Source organism: Trichechus manatus, unplaced genomic scaffold (genome assembly GCF_000243295.1).
Source record: "Trichechus manatus latirostris isolate Lorelei unplaced genomic scaffold, TriManLat1.0 scaffold00091, whole genome shotgun sequence".
In the NCBI taxonomy this organism is placed as follows: Eukaryota; Metazoa; Chordata; class Mammalia; order Sirenia; family Trichechidae; genus Trichechus; species Trichechus manatus.
This window is the reverse complement of record NW_004444027.1, coordinates 6,317,195-6,331,865: the sequence shown is the minus strand read 5'-3', so window position 1 is coordinate 6,331,865 and position 14,671 is coordinate 6,317,195. Positions and strand designations below refer to the sequence as shown.

At 34.8% G+C, this 14,671-nt stretch overlaps 1 protein-coding gene across 1 annotated transcript in view; it reads left to right on the top strand.

Annotated features, from left to right (window-relative positions):
- KIF13B (kinesin family member 13B) overlaps window positions 1–14,671 on the top strand; it is a 335,996-nt gene that overhangs the window by 225,646 nt on the left and 95,679 nt on the right. The window contains exons 22-26 of the mRNA XM_023736742.1: window positions 5,492–5,662; window positions 6,903–7,060; window positions 8,089–8,221; window positions 12,674–12,820; window positions 13,421–13,450. Coding sequence (XP_023592510.1) covers window positions 5,492–5,662; window positions 6,903–7,060; window positions 8,089–8,221; window positions 12,674–12,820; window positions 13,421–13,450 — 639 coding nt within the window. The remainder of the gene's footprint in view (window positions 1–5,491; window positions 5,663–6,902; window positions 7,061–8,088; window positions 8,222–12,673; window positions 12,821–13,420; window positions 13,451–14,671) is intronic.

Genomic DNA, 14,671 nt, shown 5'->3' with positions numbered 1-14,671 from the left:
GGTAGAATTGACATTTTCACAATGTTGAGTCTTCCTATCCATGAGCGAGGTATGTTTTTCCTCTTATACAGGTCTCTTTTGGTTTCTTGCAGTAGTGTCTTGTAGTTTTCATTGTATAGGTCTTTTACGTCTCTGGTTAGGTTTATTCCTAAGTATTTTATCTTCTTGGGGGCTATTGTAAAGAGGTGATTTCCTCTTCGAAGTTCTCTTTGTTGGTGTAGAGGAATCCAACTGACTTTTGTATGTTTATCTTGTGTCCTGATACTTTGCTGAAATCTTATGTTAGTTCCAGTAGTTTTCTTGTGGATTCTTTGGGGATTTCTGTGTATAAGATAATATCATCTGCAAATAGATCTACTTCTTCCTTACCAATTTGGATGCCTGTATTTCCTTTTCTAGCCTAACTGCTCTGGCTAGGACCTTCAGCATAATGTTGAATAAGAGTGGTGATAAAGGGCATCCTTGTCTGGTGCCCATTCTCAAGGGGAATACTTTCAAAGTCTCTCCATTTAGGATGATGTTGACTGTTGGCTTTGTATAAATGCCCTTAATGATGTTGAAGAATTTCCCTTCTATTCCTATTTTGTTGAGGGTTTTTATCATGAATGTGTGTTGGACTTTGTCAAATGCCTTTTCTGCATTGATTGATAAGATCATGTGGTTCTTGTCTTTTGTTTTATTAATGTGATGGATTACATTGATTATTTTTCTAATTTGGAAGCAGCCCCGCATATGTGGTATAAATCCTGCTTGATCATGGTGAATTATTTTTTTGATATGTTGCTGAATTCTGTTGGCTAGAGTTTTGTTCAGGGTTTTTGTGTCAATGTTCATGAGGGATATTGGTCTGTAATTTTCTTTTTTTGTGGGGTCTTTACCTGGTTTTGGTATCAGGGTTATGCTGGCTTCATAGAATGAGTTAGGGAGTATTCCAGCCTTTTCTATGCTCTGAAATACCTTTAGTAGTAGTGGTGTTAACTTTTCTCTGAATTCTCCAGTGAAGCCATCTGGGCCGGGGCTTTTTTTGTTGGAAGTTTTTTAATATCCTTTTCAATCTCTTCTTTTGTTATAGGTTTATTTAGTTGTTCTACCTCTGTTTGTGTTAGTGTAGGTAGGTAGTGAGTTTCTAGGAATTTGTCCATTTCCTCTAGGTTTTCAAATTCGTTAGAGTACAATTTTTCATAGTATTCTGTTATGATTCTTTTAATTTCAGTTGGATCTGTTGTGATATCACCCATCTCATTTCTTACACGAGTTATTTCCTTCCTCTCCTGTTTTTCTTTTGTCAGTTTGGCCAAAGGTTTATTGATTTTGTTGCTCTTTTCAGAGAACCAGCTTTTTGTCTTGTTAACTCTTTCAATTGTTTTTCTATTCTCTATTTCATTTAATTCTGCTCTAATTCTTATTATTTCCTTCCTTCTGGTGCCTGAGGGCTTCTTTTGCTGCTCTCTTTCTGCTTGTTCCAGTTGTAGGGTTAATGCTTTGATTATGACCCTTACTTCTTTTTGGATGTGTGCATTTACTGCTATAAACTGACCTCTGAGCACCGCTTTTGCTGTGTCCCAAAGGTTCTGGTAAGATGTGTTTTCATTCTCATTTGATTCTATGAATTTCTTTATTCCCTCCTTAATTTCTTCTGTAACCCAGTAGTTTTTGAGCAAGGTGTTGTTCAGTTTCCATGTGTTTGATTTTTTTTCCTTGCTTTTTCTGTTAATTGATTTCTACTTTTATGGCTTTATGGTCAGAAAAGATGCTTTGTAATATTTCGATGCTTTGGATTCTGTTAAGGCTTGCTTACTGTGTTTGTTGAAGCTCAAATGATATCCTCTTTGGCCTGTGAGAGCCTCATTAGTTGGCTCTTGATTACTTTTGACATAACTCTAAACCTCATAGACTTTGATAGCTTTTTTGCTTTCTAATATGATACTTTTTTTCATATTTATTTATTTATTTTGATTGTACTTCAGGTGAAAGTTTACAGTTCAAGTTAATTTCTCTTACAAAAATTTATACACATATTGTTATGTGACACTAGTTGCAATCCCTATAATGTGACAGCACACTCCCCCATTCTGAGAAGCCCTGGTGGTGCAGTGGTTAAGTGCTCGGCTGCTAACTGAAAAAAAGTCCGTGGTTCGAAGTCATTAGCCGCTCCATGGGAGAAAGATGTGGCAGTCTGCTTCTGTAAAGGTTACAGCTTTAGAAACCCAATGGGGCATTTCTACTCTGTCCTGTAGGGTCACTGTGAGTTGGAATGGACTCGATGGCAATGGGTTTGGGTTTGCTTTTTTTTTTTCAGTGTGATTCTAGTCTCATCTTGGTCATTTCCTGTTCCAGACCTGGAATGAGCTATTTCTCCAAGGAACCCTGATCCTTTAATGGAAATGGTGTTTAGAGACCACAGTCTATGCATGTAATAGCTTTTTGTGTAAATCAAAGGAGCACAAATAAAGTATGTGACAATAAACAAAATATTGGTGGAAAAAGAAACCAGTCTGGTGACACTTAAGATATTATTGGTGATGAGTATCTTAGGTTCATAAAAGAAGTCTAGATTTATTTTTCTGTAATGAAAAAAATGCATATATTAACAAATTAGTATTTTAAATTATATTAAATATTAGTATGTTAAAAAAAAAAACAACATTAATGTCTACTGACATTTCTGAGCTCCTTTATCTTGAGCAGCTTCAGGTTGACATCCAGTGGTATTCTGACATTGTGGTGATTTTAGTTTCTGTATGCAGAAACTTAAAACACACACACGTACTCACACACACATGCACACACACACGCACGCACACACACACACACACACACACACCCCACCACCTGTATTCTAGATATCTTGATATTCCTCATTCCTGGCAGTCTTATTCCTGAGAAGTTGCCTGTAGCGGAGAGTTGGTCATATTAAATCTTGCTTTCTTGTTTATTTTAACCATAAAATTGAGATTAATTACTACAGGAAAAATTTGGTATGTATTGCATGTCTTCTCAATCCCTAGTACTAGTTTTACTCATTTCATTAGTGTGGTCAGTTCTCACACCAATAATGTAAAGTAGCTATTAATATTCTTGTTTTGCAAAAGAGAAAACTTGATGTTGTTAGCTGCTATCAAGTCAATTCCTGACTCTTGACAACCCCATCACAATGAAATAAAATGCTGACCAGTCTGTGCCATCCCCATGAGTCGTTGTGGATCAGACCATTGTGATGCATAGGGTTTTCACTGACTGATTTTCAAAAGTAAACCACCAAGCCTTTGTTGCTAGTCCATCTTATTCTGGAAACTCTGCTAGAACTAAGAAAATTAACCTCACAGAATTTAAGTAATTTGTTTCAGAATAGAAGCTAATATGTAGCAGATATTAGATCTATGTAACTCCAAAATCTTGTAATCTTCTCATATACCATATTGCCTCATCTTAAAGAATGTAATAAACATTTTTAAGCCTTAATGAAAAAATGATGGTTTTTCAAATTAATGAAAAATTAACTTCAGAATACTGATTGGTATATTTGGTTTGGAGGAGTACGTTGTGTCAGTCAGTCCGTCTTTCATAACCCATCTGGGAATTGCTATATTGATGTTTCAGACTCTTGTTGACATCAAAGGAAAAAATGAATAATAATGGGAGTTCTCATTTGTTGCTTACACATTATCTGTCTCATATGGAAGAAAATAAAGTCATCTGCTTCTCATTTTTTTTTTTTTTTGAGTCATTATTGTGTTTCCTGAAATGTTAAGGCTATTATATTTATCAGTGTATCAGTAAAGATTTGTAAACCTGTCTCTGTATAACAAGGCTCCTGGTGATTCCTTGTGGTTGCAGAACTACACCAACTTCTGCCACGTATTCAAGTTTATTTTTGTTAAATTTATTCACTGGAGGTAGAGTGAATCATACAGCATGCAGGAAGTGAGCAGATAAAAAATATAATAAATGATTAATGCTTGATCATGTAAGGCTGTTTAGTCAATTATAAGTTCACAATTACTTTTAACTTCATAGTTGGAGGAGTTTTAGAATATGACAGGAATTCCAACCTCAGTATCAACACGATGCTTCCTGCCAAAAGAAATATTAACAATATTTGGTTGTTTTATAACCTGTTATAGGCATTTCTTCTGGTGATATCCAGTCTGATAAAATATACATTTCTAATACGTTATCATAAAACCCTACATTCCATGTCCAGAGTGTATTTCCTTTGATACGCCTCTCCTCCCTAAATATGCATAGAGAACACATCCAGTAAATGTTAGCATAAAGAATGGTAAACATTCACCATCTTTAATTCCCTCTACTGTTGCTCCAGTTTGTGCATAGCCGTAAGCCAGATCATTAAATTATGCATTCTCAAATGCCTTTAAAGTTCTCCAAAAAATGCCCTATTAGCGTGTAATCAACACCCATGGAAGCAGCAGTCAAGAAATCAAACAACGCATTACATTGGACAGATCTGCTGCAAAAGACCTCTTAAAGTGTTAAAAAGCAAAGATGTCTCTTTGAGGACTAAGATGCCCCTGAGCCAAGCCACCACGGTGTTTTCAGTTGTCTCATATACATGCAAAAGGATGAATAAGGAAGACCAAAGAAGAATTGATGCCTTTGAATTATGCTGTTGGCAAAGAATGTTTAATATACCATGGACTGCCAAAAGAACGAACAAATCTGTCTTGGAAGAAGTACAGCCAGAATGCTCCTTAGCAGCGAGGATGGCAAAACCAGGTCTCACATACTTTGGACATATTAACGGAGGGATCAGTCCCTGGAGACGGACATCATGCTTGGTAAAGTAGAGGGTCAGCGAAAAAGAGGGAGACCCTTAATGCGACGGATTGACATAGTGGCTGCAACGGTGCGCTCAAGCATAGCAATGACTGCGGGGGTGGCGTGGGACCAGGCAGCGTTTTGTTCTGTTGTACATAGGGTTGCTGTGTACATCAGAACTGACTCAATGGCACCTAAAGACAACAACAATAATGCCTACTTGAGAACCTTGTTCACTTTTATACTTAAAATTATCAAGTAAATGTTTTGCCCTTTTCTGAATGTTTCTTGGTTTATTAACACACGGCTTTTGTTCTTTGTTCATTGTGCTAAACAATCTTGGTTTGTTCTCATGATGTTAGTCAAATTTGTATCATTGAATGGTGTTGATGTCTGAGAACTTTATTCTTCTGTCTTTATTACTATAAGAACCTGTAATTTAAATGTACTTCAACAGCCTCTTAATGCTTTAAAATATCTACCTTTATAGGCAAAGTAGTTTGTTACCCTCTGTCGAGCCTCTCAATAAATGTGGCAGTTTTTATCCCCACTTAACAGATGAAGAACTACAGTCCCAGAGTATATGTCATTTGTCCAACATAAAGGAACAGTTAGTGACAGACTCAGGAGTGGAGTCCATACCTCTTGAGTCAAAGTACTCCTTGGAACTTTCTAATTAAGAAACAACAACAGGTTGTTGTTTTTCCCTCAGGTTAAAATACTCCAAGCTACTGGGTTGCCACAGCATCTGTCCCACTTTGTATTCTGCAAATACAACTTCTGGGATCAACAGGAGCCAGTAATTGTTGCACCTGAAGTAGATACGTCATCCTCCCCTGTCAGCAAGGAACCTCAGTGCATGGTTGTCTTTGATCATTCTAATGTAAGTTTGCTTTTCAGACTTTGTCAAATTTTAAATTACTTACCAAAAAACAAAACGAGAAATGAATCTTATTCTTCAAATAATCAGATACTAATATATGTCTTGGAGCAGAGTTTCTTAAAATAGGTTTGGAATCAATAACTAAAGTGTTAATACATTCAGCTCCTTCAAAATCAAAAGTGAACTTTTCTGTGAATATGTACGTTTATATGTGTGTGCTCACCTCTAAACAGTCTCCATATTTTGTATTAGATTACTAGAGAATTGTTATCTAAAGAGGGTAAGAAACTAGTGTTACAGAGAAATCAAAGGTAGAAAACAGAAGTACTGAAATTATTGAGCACCTAATGCCGTGCTAAGCACTTTATGCTATTCTTTAATTTGATCTGTATCACAGTTGTTTTTGATGATAGTTCTTTTTTTTCTGCTGAAGGAACTAGTTCAGAGAGGTCAGTTTGCCCGAGGTTACATGGCTAGTAATTAGTAAAGCCAGGAGTCTCAGGTTTCAATGTTTTTTTTTACTAGATCTCACTTGATTCATGTCATTTTTTTTCAAGAGAGTTAAAGCATTTTAAAGATAGACATATTGAGAGACAGAGACACAGAGAAGATTCAATGACTTTCTTTAATAAATTATTTTAGAATTTAATCCTTATTAGTCCAAAAACCTGTCTCATATCCAGTTTTAAATATCTTGGTACAAGCTCATTTTCTCTATTTTTTTCTTTTTGTAAATATGGACATGTTGGGAGAATTTTTTTTTAATTATGTGACTTTTTTGCCGTGATGGTCATTATGTCCTTTGTCTCTTATTATTGGAGGTAGCTTCCTAAAAACTGGAAAATATTTTTTTCCAACACTGCTACATTATTACATGTACTAATGTTTATATCAAGACATTGTAGATCATTGTTGTAATACTTAATATAGTTATTATACTTTTAAAAATACTGTTTTTAAATTATATTGCTAACAAAATAGAATGTAATGCTGGCCTCACATAATAGACTTTCAAGGTGAAAAGTTAAAAAAAAAGTCGAAGTCATAATATAGCTTTTTTTGAAGTCAAGAACCTTAGGCTATCATAGCATTCATTATGGATGCTAGATGATAGTTCTATTCTATAACTAAAGCTTTCTGTTTTCTATTTCTTTCCTCCATGAGTAAGTATATGAGGTCGGATATAAGTAATCATAAGGTTTCCAGAAAATATTTTCTGTAATTAACTATTTTCTTTCAGGAGTTTTCTGTTAACATAACTGAGGACTTTACTGAGCATCTTTCAGAGGGGGCATTGGCAATTGAAGTATATGGCCATAAGATGACTGATCCTCGGAAAAACCCAGCCCTGTGGGATTTGGGAATTATACAAGCAAAAACACGTAGTCTCCGGGACAGGTGAATTTTAGATATCTATCTGGTTCCAATTATAATAATAAAAAAAAAAGTTGAATGCTGCCATTTATAAAGGTTACTATATCCTGAACATTACCAGTATCCCAGAAATAGGTGGTGTTGTCAACAGGGTACTAATAGCATGGCTAAACTTCTTTAGGGAAGTGAACTTTGAAGAGTGATGGAAGGAAGTTAAACATGTAAGTATTTAAGAAAACAGTGTAAAGTGAATTTTTTAGAGAAGAAGTAGCTTATCATTTTGAATTACTTCTAGTTAATCACCTGTAGAGAGAATTGATCAAGATCTACTCTGGTATTCAAGTTTACTTACTTTGTCTTTAGTTCACAGCTCTTTTCAAGTGGCATCACTGATGAAAGCCTTGTCAAGCAGGATTTTGTTCGAATTAAGAGAAGGAGACAGAAATATCATATTTTTAGTTTTTTTTATATCTAATCGTAAGAGAACCAGATTTATATATCTTTTTGCATTTAGAGAGTGTTTTAGTAGGTACTAAACTAGAAGTTGAGAATTTTTTCTTGATTTTCATATTGAGCTAATGAAAAATACTTGTAAAGTCATTAAAGCATGCAGTGCTACCTAAGTTTATCTATGGATATTTACTGTACTAGCTTCTGTACATGTAATTAAAATGTTTAGATTTTTGAGTAACTGCTTTGAAATAGATTTATAATTATATCCTTTTGAAAAAATAAATAAGCCATTTCTAGTTATGATACTAAGTTTTTTTAACTTTGATTTTAACTAAATTTGCCAGTATGTACTTGATTATTGCCCATTGGACTGCGCATAAGTGTAGTCTACTGACTTATTCTCTTTGGAAATCTTTGTTATTGTTAATTCTAATGTGTAGGGTCCCAAGCTGTCTTTTTTTAGAGAAATTTTATTCTTTGAGATATGGTTATTGTTTGCATATTATGGTGTTCTGATAATACCTGTTGTCTAAATATAGCACATAATGAAATAGAAATGTATGGTATATGATTTTCCAAGAACTTTATCTGCTTCCTAGATGGAGTGAAGTCACCAGGAAAGTAGAATTCTGGGTTCAAATCCTAGAACAGAATGAGAATGGTGAATACTGCCCTGTAGAAGTGATTTCTGCCAAGGATGTACCAACAGGTGGTATCTTCCAGCTCCGGCAGGTAACAAAATTATGACTGTTACCATTTGTATGTTAAATTATTTCATACTAGAAAGCTTAATAATGGATTTCTTTTAGCAGAAACGTCAATGATAATGAAATCTAGACTGGCCAAGTCTATTGCTTGTATTAAAATTGTCTCCTACTACATGTGCATTTTTTCATTTTCAAAAATATTACTATTTATAATATTTTTTGTTTTTTTAATAATATTTTAAAACCAACTCTGTTAAGATTAAGTGAGAAAAAAGATAGGCATTATAAAAACAACTTAGAATTGAATTGAATTGTAGAAAATAAAACACACATATCAGACAGCGTTACAACATTTATTAAGACAAGGAGAAGCAGTGTGACTTGGTAGGAGGAAAAAGGACTTCAGAGTCCAACATGCTTAGATTCAGTTCTGGCTTTACCACTGTAATGTGGAGAAGATAATACCTACTTCATAGGATTAGTGTGAGAATTAAGAGAAATACTATCTATGTATAAAGCACAGTATTTGAGACATAGGAGGTATTAAATAAATGTAAGCTAGTTAGATATGTAAACATGCCAGAGGTTACAGCAGAAAAAGATCTGGGAATCATAACCACAGGCAGATTGTGATTTGTCAGTGTCTGTGTTGCCAACTAACAATGATGGGGAAAATCTTACTTAGTACTGTTCAGTGGACTTTTCATACGTGATTTGGAAATACTCTTTTCAGCTATACTTTGCATTAATCCAAACTTTAGTAGAATATTGTGTACTATAGTTCTCTTCATCCTTTAAAACAATAGTAAAATAGAAGAAAAGCTCTAGAAAAGAAATATTAAAGGCATCCGAAGCAAAAGATGAGGAAGAGTTAAAGCAAAGAGAAAATTTGCTTAAATATTTAAGTTTCTGAAAACTTTAGGAAGAGGATAATAAAGACCTGCTTTGAACACATAAATGGAAGAAAATTAATTTCAGCAAATTCATTTATGTATCTTGGCAAGGAACTAAAAGCAAAAGGAAATTTGTTTAAAGCCTGAGATATATACATAAAATAGAATTCTTAAGGGTGTGACGAACATCTTTTTCTGGACATCTATTAAATTTATATGTCTTCCTTGGATGACTTAGAAATCCATCTACTGGAAGGTAAGACCAGAAAAATTTCTGTGGTTTAGTGTAAAGTGGATATTTAAGTATTTGTCAGACTTCTTACAGTCTGTACTCAAAGTGTTCAAAGATTTGTTGGGCTTATCAGAAAAGGCTTTTTTGAAGAATGTGAATCTACACCTGGATACTGAAAGAATCGGTGCCAGGGCTAGAAAGGTATTTCATATACAGATGACAAATATAATGACACAAAGGCTGGAATTAGGTAATTTTAGGTAGAAAGTAACATATAGGAAGAGCTGAAAAGCAGAAAAAGAAGAGGTCAGAGAAGCATGTGGTAGCTAGTTAATGAGGGCCTTGAATGCTACATTCATTTGAATTTAATGTTTGAAAATTAGGACCTACTGTTCTTGAACAAGAAAGTGTCAGAATAAAACTGATATATTTATTCTACAAGTATTTATTGAGTCACGTATAATGTGACAGTCACTGTGCAAAGCTTTAGGCCTGTGATGGGTAAGATAGTTTTTTTGTCTCGGAGCTTAGAGGCTAGTGGAAGAGACTGACTTTAATTAAATAATCCCATAAATAAATGTAAAAATACAGCTGTGAAGTGTATTACATTATGAAAATTTACAATGAGGAGATTTGACCTAGCAGGCTTTCCTGGGGGAGCAACAATGAGCTAAAATCTGAGAGATGAATAGGAGTTAACTGGACAAACTCGAGAGTGAGTATACAGAGACAGAGCATGTACAGAGGCTTATGTGGGGAACTTAGAGAAACTTTTGTGGCTGGGCTGAGTGAGCACATGCAAAGGGAGGGTTCCAAACAAAGCTGAAAGAGGCAGGTAAATTGCATAGGGCTTTGCAGGTCTTACAGACATTTGTATTTCTCAGAAGTCACCTGTTTTTAACCACATTTTTGTGTTTTTCACGACATCAAGAATGTGGTGAAACCCATACATGTTGTGCACTACAGATTAGTAAGTAAACACAATTAAGCCTGTTCGTACCTTGCTTACTGGTTAATCTACCCCTGGGTAGAGAACATATTGAAGGGGAGCAAAAATGGTTACGGGCGAACCAGTAAAAAACTAGCATGGCACCTAACCTAGTCTGGACTATGGTCGTGGTTAAAGAAGAGATGGAGATAAATACACGTTGAAAGATATTTAAAAGGTAAACTCTCTAGAATTGGTGATGGACTGGAGTGAGGGAGGCACTATGATTGCACAGCTGGTAGTGCCATTCCTTGGGACAGCACCACTGGAAGAGGCCAGATTTGGGAAGAACATGAATTCACTTTTGATTATATTGAATTCAAGGAACCTTTGAGACATCCAAAAAGAGATATTCTAAGTCTGGACTTCAATAACAAGGTCTGGGTTGGAAATAAAAATGCATGAGTTATCCGTATAACTGTAATTTAAACTAGGATGAAGGTGAGATTATCGAGAGGGAAAGAGCATAGTGTGAGAAGGAAAGAGTATTTAAAACTCAGAGTTGAGTAACCCCAGCACTTGTGATTAAGTAGAGGTAGCTGAGCCTGCAAAGAATACTAGAGAATAAGGAGGTGTAGACATCAAAGAGGAAAATCAGGAACCAGCTTATGTCAAGGGCCAAGTGTTTGATGGGGTCAAGCAAAATAATTTTTCTAAATTTGAACAGCTGTACATTTAATGTTAGAAACACTTGGCATCACTGTGATATATGGTACTTTGGAAAACTACAACGTACTTTTAGATGTCATCTAGACCTACCACCTGGAAATGATAAAACTATGGTTTCAGTTATCTGCCAAAGGTCACACAAGTTGTTACTGACAAAGCTGGAATTAGAATCCATGGACCATAACTGCTATTAGATTTAACTATATGAAATTGCTATTTTTGTGGGTAAAAAATGACCAAACATTAGCAGTTACAAGAGGGTCAATCTAATAGTTTCAGTATACTTTTCAAAGTTTTTCTGTGGAACATTAAGCCAGTCCAGGATTCTTTTTCTCTTTTTCCCTCTCCTTATCCTGGAACTGCCCCCAAAGTTCATACTTCACCCATCACACTTAGACACACATTCAAAACAGGTCACTTTCTGTCTTAGGCAAAATAAACAAAAAGTAGCTACTTGCCATGACTAAACTAGTTTAGGCTATTAAATGTTTTCTGAGGGACTCTCTTCATAAAATATCTGATGCTTGAAAAATACGAAATCAAAAGACATTTGGTAGTCCATCTATTCAAATCTAGCTTGATAGGACCAATCATTGTCTAAGTTGATTTTCTTGATAATGCAAAGCTCTTGGGAACTAAAGTTGTGATAGAAGAGGAGAAGAGTAATTGACTTGAAATTATATATTAAAATTCCATGTTTCAAATTCTGTTCTGGGTTCCTAAAATTTGCAAGCCAATTTTGTTGTCAGTAATCTGGGAATATCTGTAATTTCTCTTTTAAAATATTATTTCATTGTAAATATGTACAGTGTCACATAGTATTTATTCTGAAAATATGCCAAAGAAGGCATATTTTCTGATTAGTTCTTGAATTTGCATTTTGGTTTATAATTATTTAGAAACTAGGACAGTGATTCGAAGATAGTAGTCTTTCTTATTCTGTTTATTTTTAAAAATAGATCATACTGTATGTGCTCTGTTTGGTAATATTCTCTTTAACTTAATATATCATATTTTTATAGCAGTACTTTAATTATTTCATATATGTATCATGGTTATTCAAGTTATCAATATCATATATTTATATCTAATTTTTGTTATTCTTGAGAGTGCTTTGGGATTCCTTAGATTATATCTTTATGTGTATGTATAATTATTTACTTAGAACACACTCCTAGAAATTGAATTTCTGGGTCAAAGGATCCTTATATTTTTAAGACAAATTGCCCTGCAGACAGGTTGTACCAATTTATATTTCCACCAACAGTGTAAGAAATTGCCTGTTTCCTGAATTTGGGGCAGTATTGGAAATTGACTTTGAAAGAAATAATTTCTTGTTTAATAAATGCAAATGAAAGTTTATCATGATTATTTTAATGTATATTTATTTGATTATCAGTGAGTTGATTGGCCAGCTTTTTATATTTTCTTTGTTATACTGCTTGCTTTTAATGTTTTTTTACTGAAAAATGTATAAGCCATGTATTTCTTCTGTGTTCTGACAGCTTGCTTAAAAGGTAAATGATTTTTTCTGATTAATTTTTCAATTTGTATTTTACTATTTGAAATGTGAGATATGATGAGACATTGTCTCCAGATTTAAATGTTTTCACAACATCAGCCAGTAGGGGTCTCTCTAAACCAAATTTTTTGCAAGAAACTGATTTTAAGAAACTCTTAAAATTGTGATTTCAGGGGCAATCCCGGCGAATTCAAGTTGAAGTGAAATCTGTACAGGAATCTGGCACTTTACCACTAATGGAAGAATGTATATTGTCGGTTGGCGTTGGATGTATAAAAGTTAGACCATTCAGGTCCCCCAAAACTCATGAGACTTTCCATGTAAGTTTCTGTGCCTATGTTCTTGTTGAAAGATAAAACCAGAAGAGAGAGTCTTTTGGAACCTCTGAGAAAACTGCCTTCCATGAACAATTCTTTCAGTATATCTTTTCATTTTCTTTTGATACCTTGTGTGTGTGTATTGCATTTGCTCAAAGTCACTGTGGCAGATGGTTGGTTTTTGCTCTGGTACATGGCAAGCTGAGGGTTAAAACATTTCAGCCTTCAGAAACAGTGCCTAATAGTGATTAACCTCCTCAACTTCACTCAGCCCCTCTGCATAAGCCCCCTACTGGTTTATGAAGACTGTTTGCCAGCAGGTGTTTGATTTCCCCTGCTGAGTGGGAGTGTAAACCGAGGCAAAGTATTCTACTGGTTCCTAAAAAGGTCAAATGAGTGTAGTTCACTTTCCTATGAGAAGCTCAAGGTTTTACTCCAAGTCCTATAAAACTAAGAGTGCAGGTGAGAGTAGGTGGGAGATGAAATAGCATACTAATGAAATTAGAAAACAAATACGGAGAAAGATTCAGATTGTTTAGCATAACCTGATTCTTGGATAAATAATTATTTTGTTTCTACATAATATATATTTTTTCATTTTAGGAGGAAGAGGAAGACATGGACAGCTACCAGGTAATTTAGCACTTGCTAGCCTCATCAAATAAAATTGATTAAAGTACTAAATTAAACATTCTTGGATCTTGCTATACTGTTACTTAATAATTATGCAATTAATTTTGATTCAAATACTGCTTTTTCTTAAAACAGAGTGAAGAACAATGCGTGTGGTTTCCTTAAGTACAACCTGTTAGGCATAGAAAGTGTAGTGTGTCTATCCCAAAGAAGTTATATGTGACTGTTATCCTTTACCATACCTGTAGCTCTTTCATTCAGGTTCCGCAAGGATCCACAGCCTCTTCCTTGTACGTTTTCTCTCCTTGAGCAGAGCCACCGTTCTTTTCCCTGTTACACTTGGCTTGTACTGCTCTTTAGTCAAGCTAAGCCCCCTAGGTATTTTCCATACTTTAAGGCACATCTCCCTGGAGTCATATACATGTTCTTGTTTTGTTTTGTTTTTCCTTTCCCTTTTCCTAATCTCCTACAAGATTTTGTTTATGTGCATTAAATTTTATCTTGTTAGTCTTGGCTCGTCCTTTAGGACTGTCAGAGCTCTTTGAATCCTGATTATGTCACCCAGTGTAGTCACTCTCCTGGTTTTGTATCATTCTAATTTGATAAAAATGTCTGCCTTCCTATAAGTTACTAATACAAATACTGTATCAGATAGGGTTAAATACAGAGTCCTATGGCACAACAATAGAGACTTCATTTTAAGCTGACGTTATTCCATTACTTACTGTTCTTTGAATGTGATGTTTTAGTCATCCGTGATTTCACGTAAGTATATCCATTGCACTTTTCTCCATCTTATCCATGAGAATGTCATAATCTATTTGGTCAAGTGCCTTAGTGAAATCCAGATACACTATATCTGCAGCATTCCACTGACCTACCCAGTCTTATAACTCTATTAAAAAAGGAAATGAGGTAAAATTGGCATGCATTCGGGTGTTGACTGGTAGAGTTGTTGGTCTGTCAGTAACATACATGCACACACACAGACACACACCCTGCAAAAAAAGAAAAAAAAAGAGAAGCATTTACATGACACGTGGAGAGAATAGTGAAACACATTGAAAACAGTAGGTAAGAAATTTGAAAAATGCTTATAGTGGTTCTAAGGGATCTACATTAAAAGATTATCGTGTACTATTTGTGCTTTTTATCCAGCAAAGACACCTATTAGAAAATCTTAGTTGCAAGTGATTGGGACCATTAGAAATAAAACTGGTT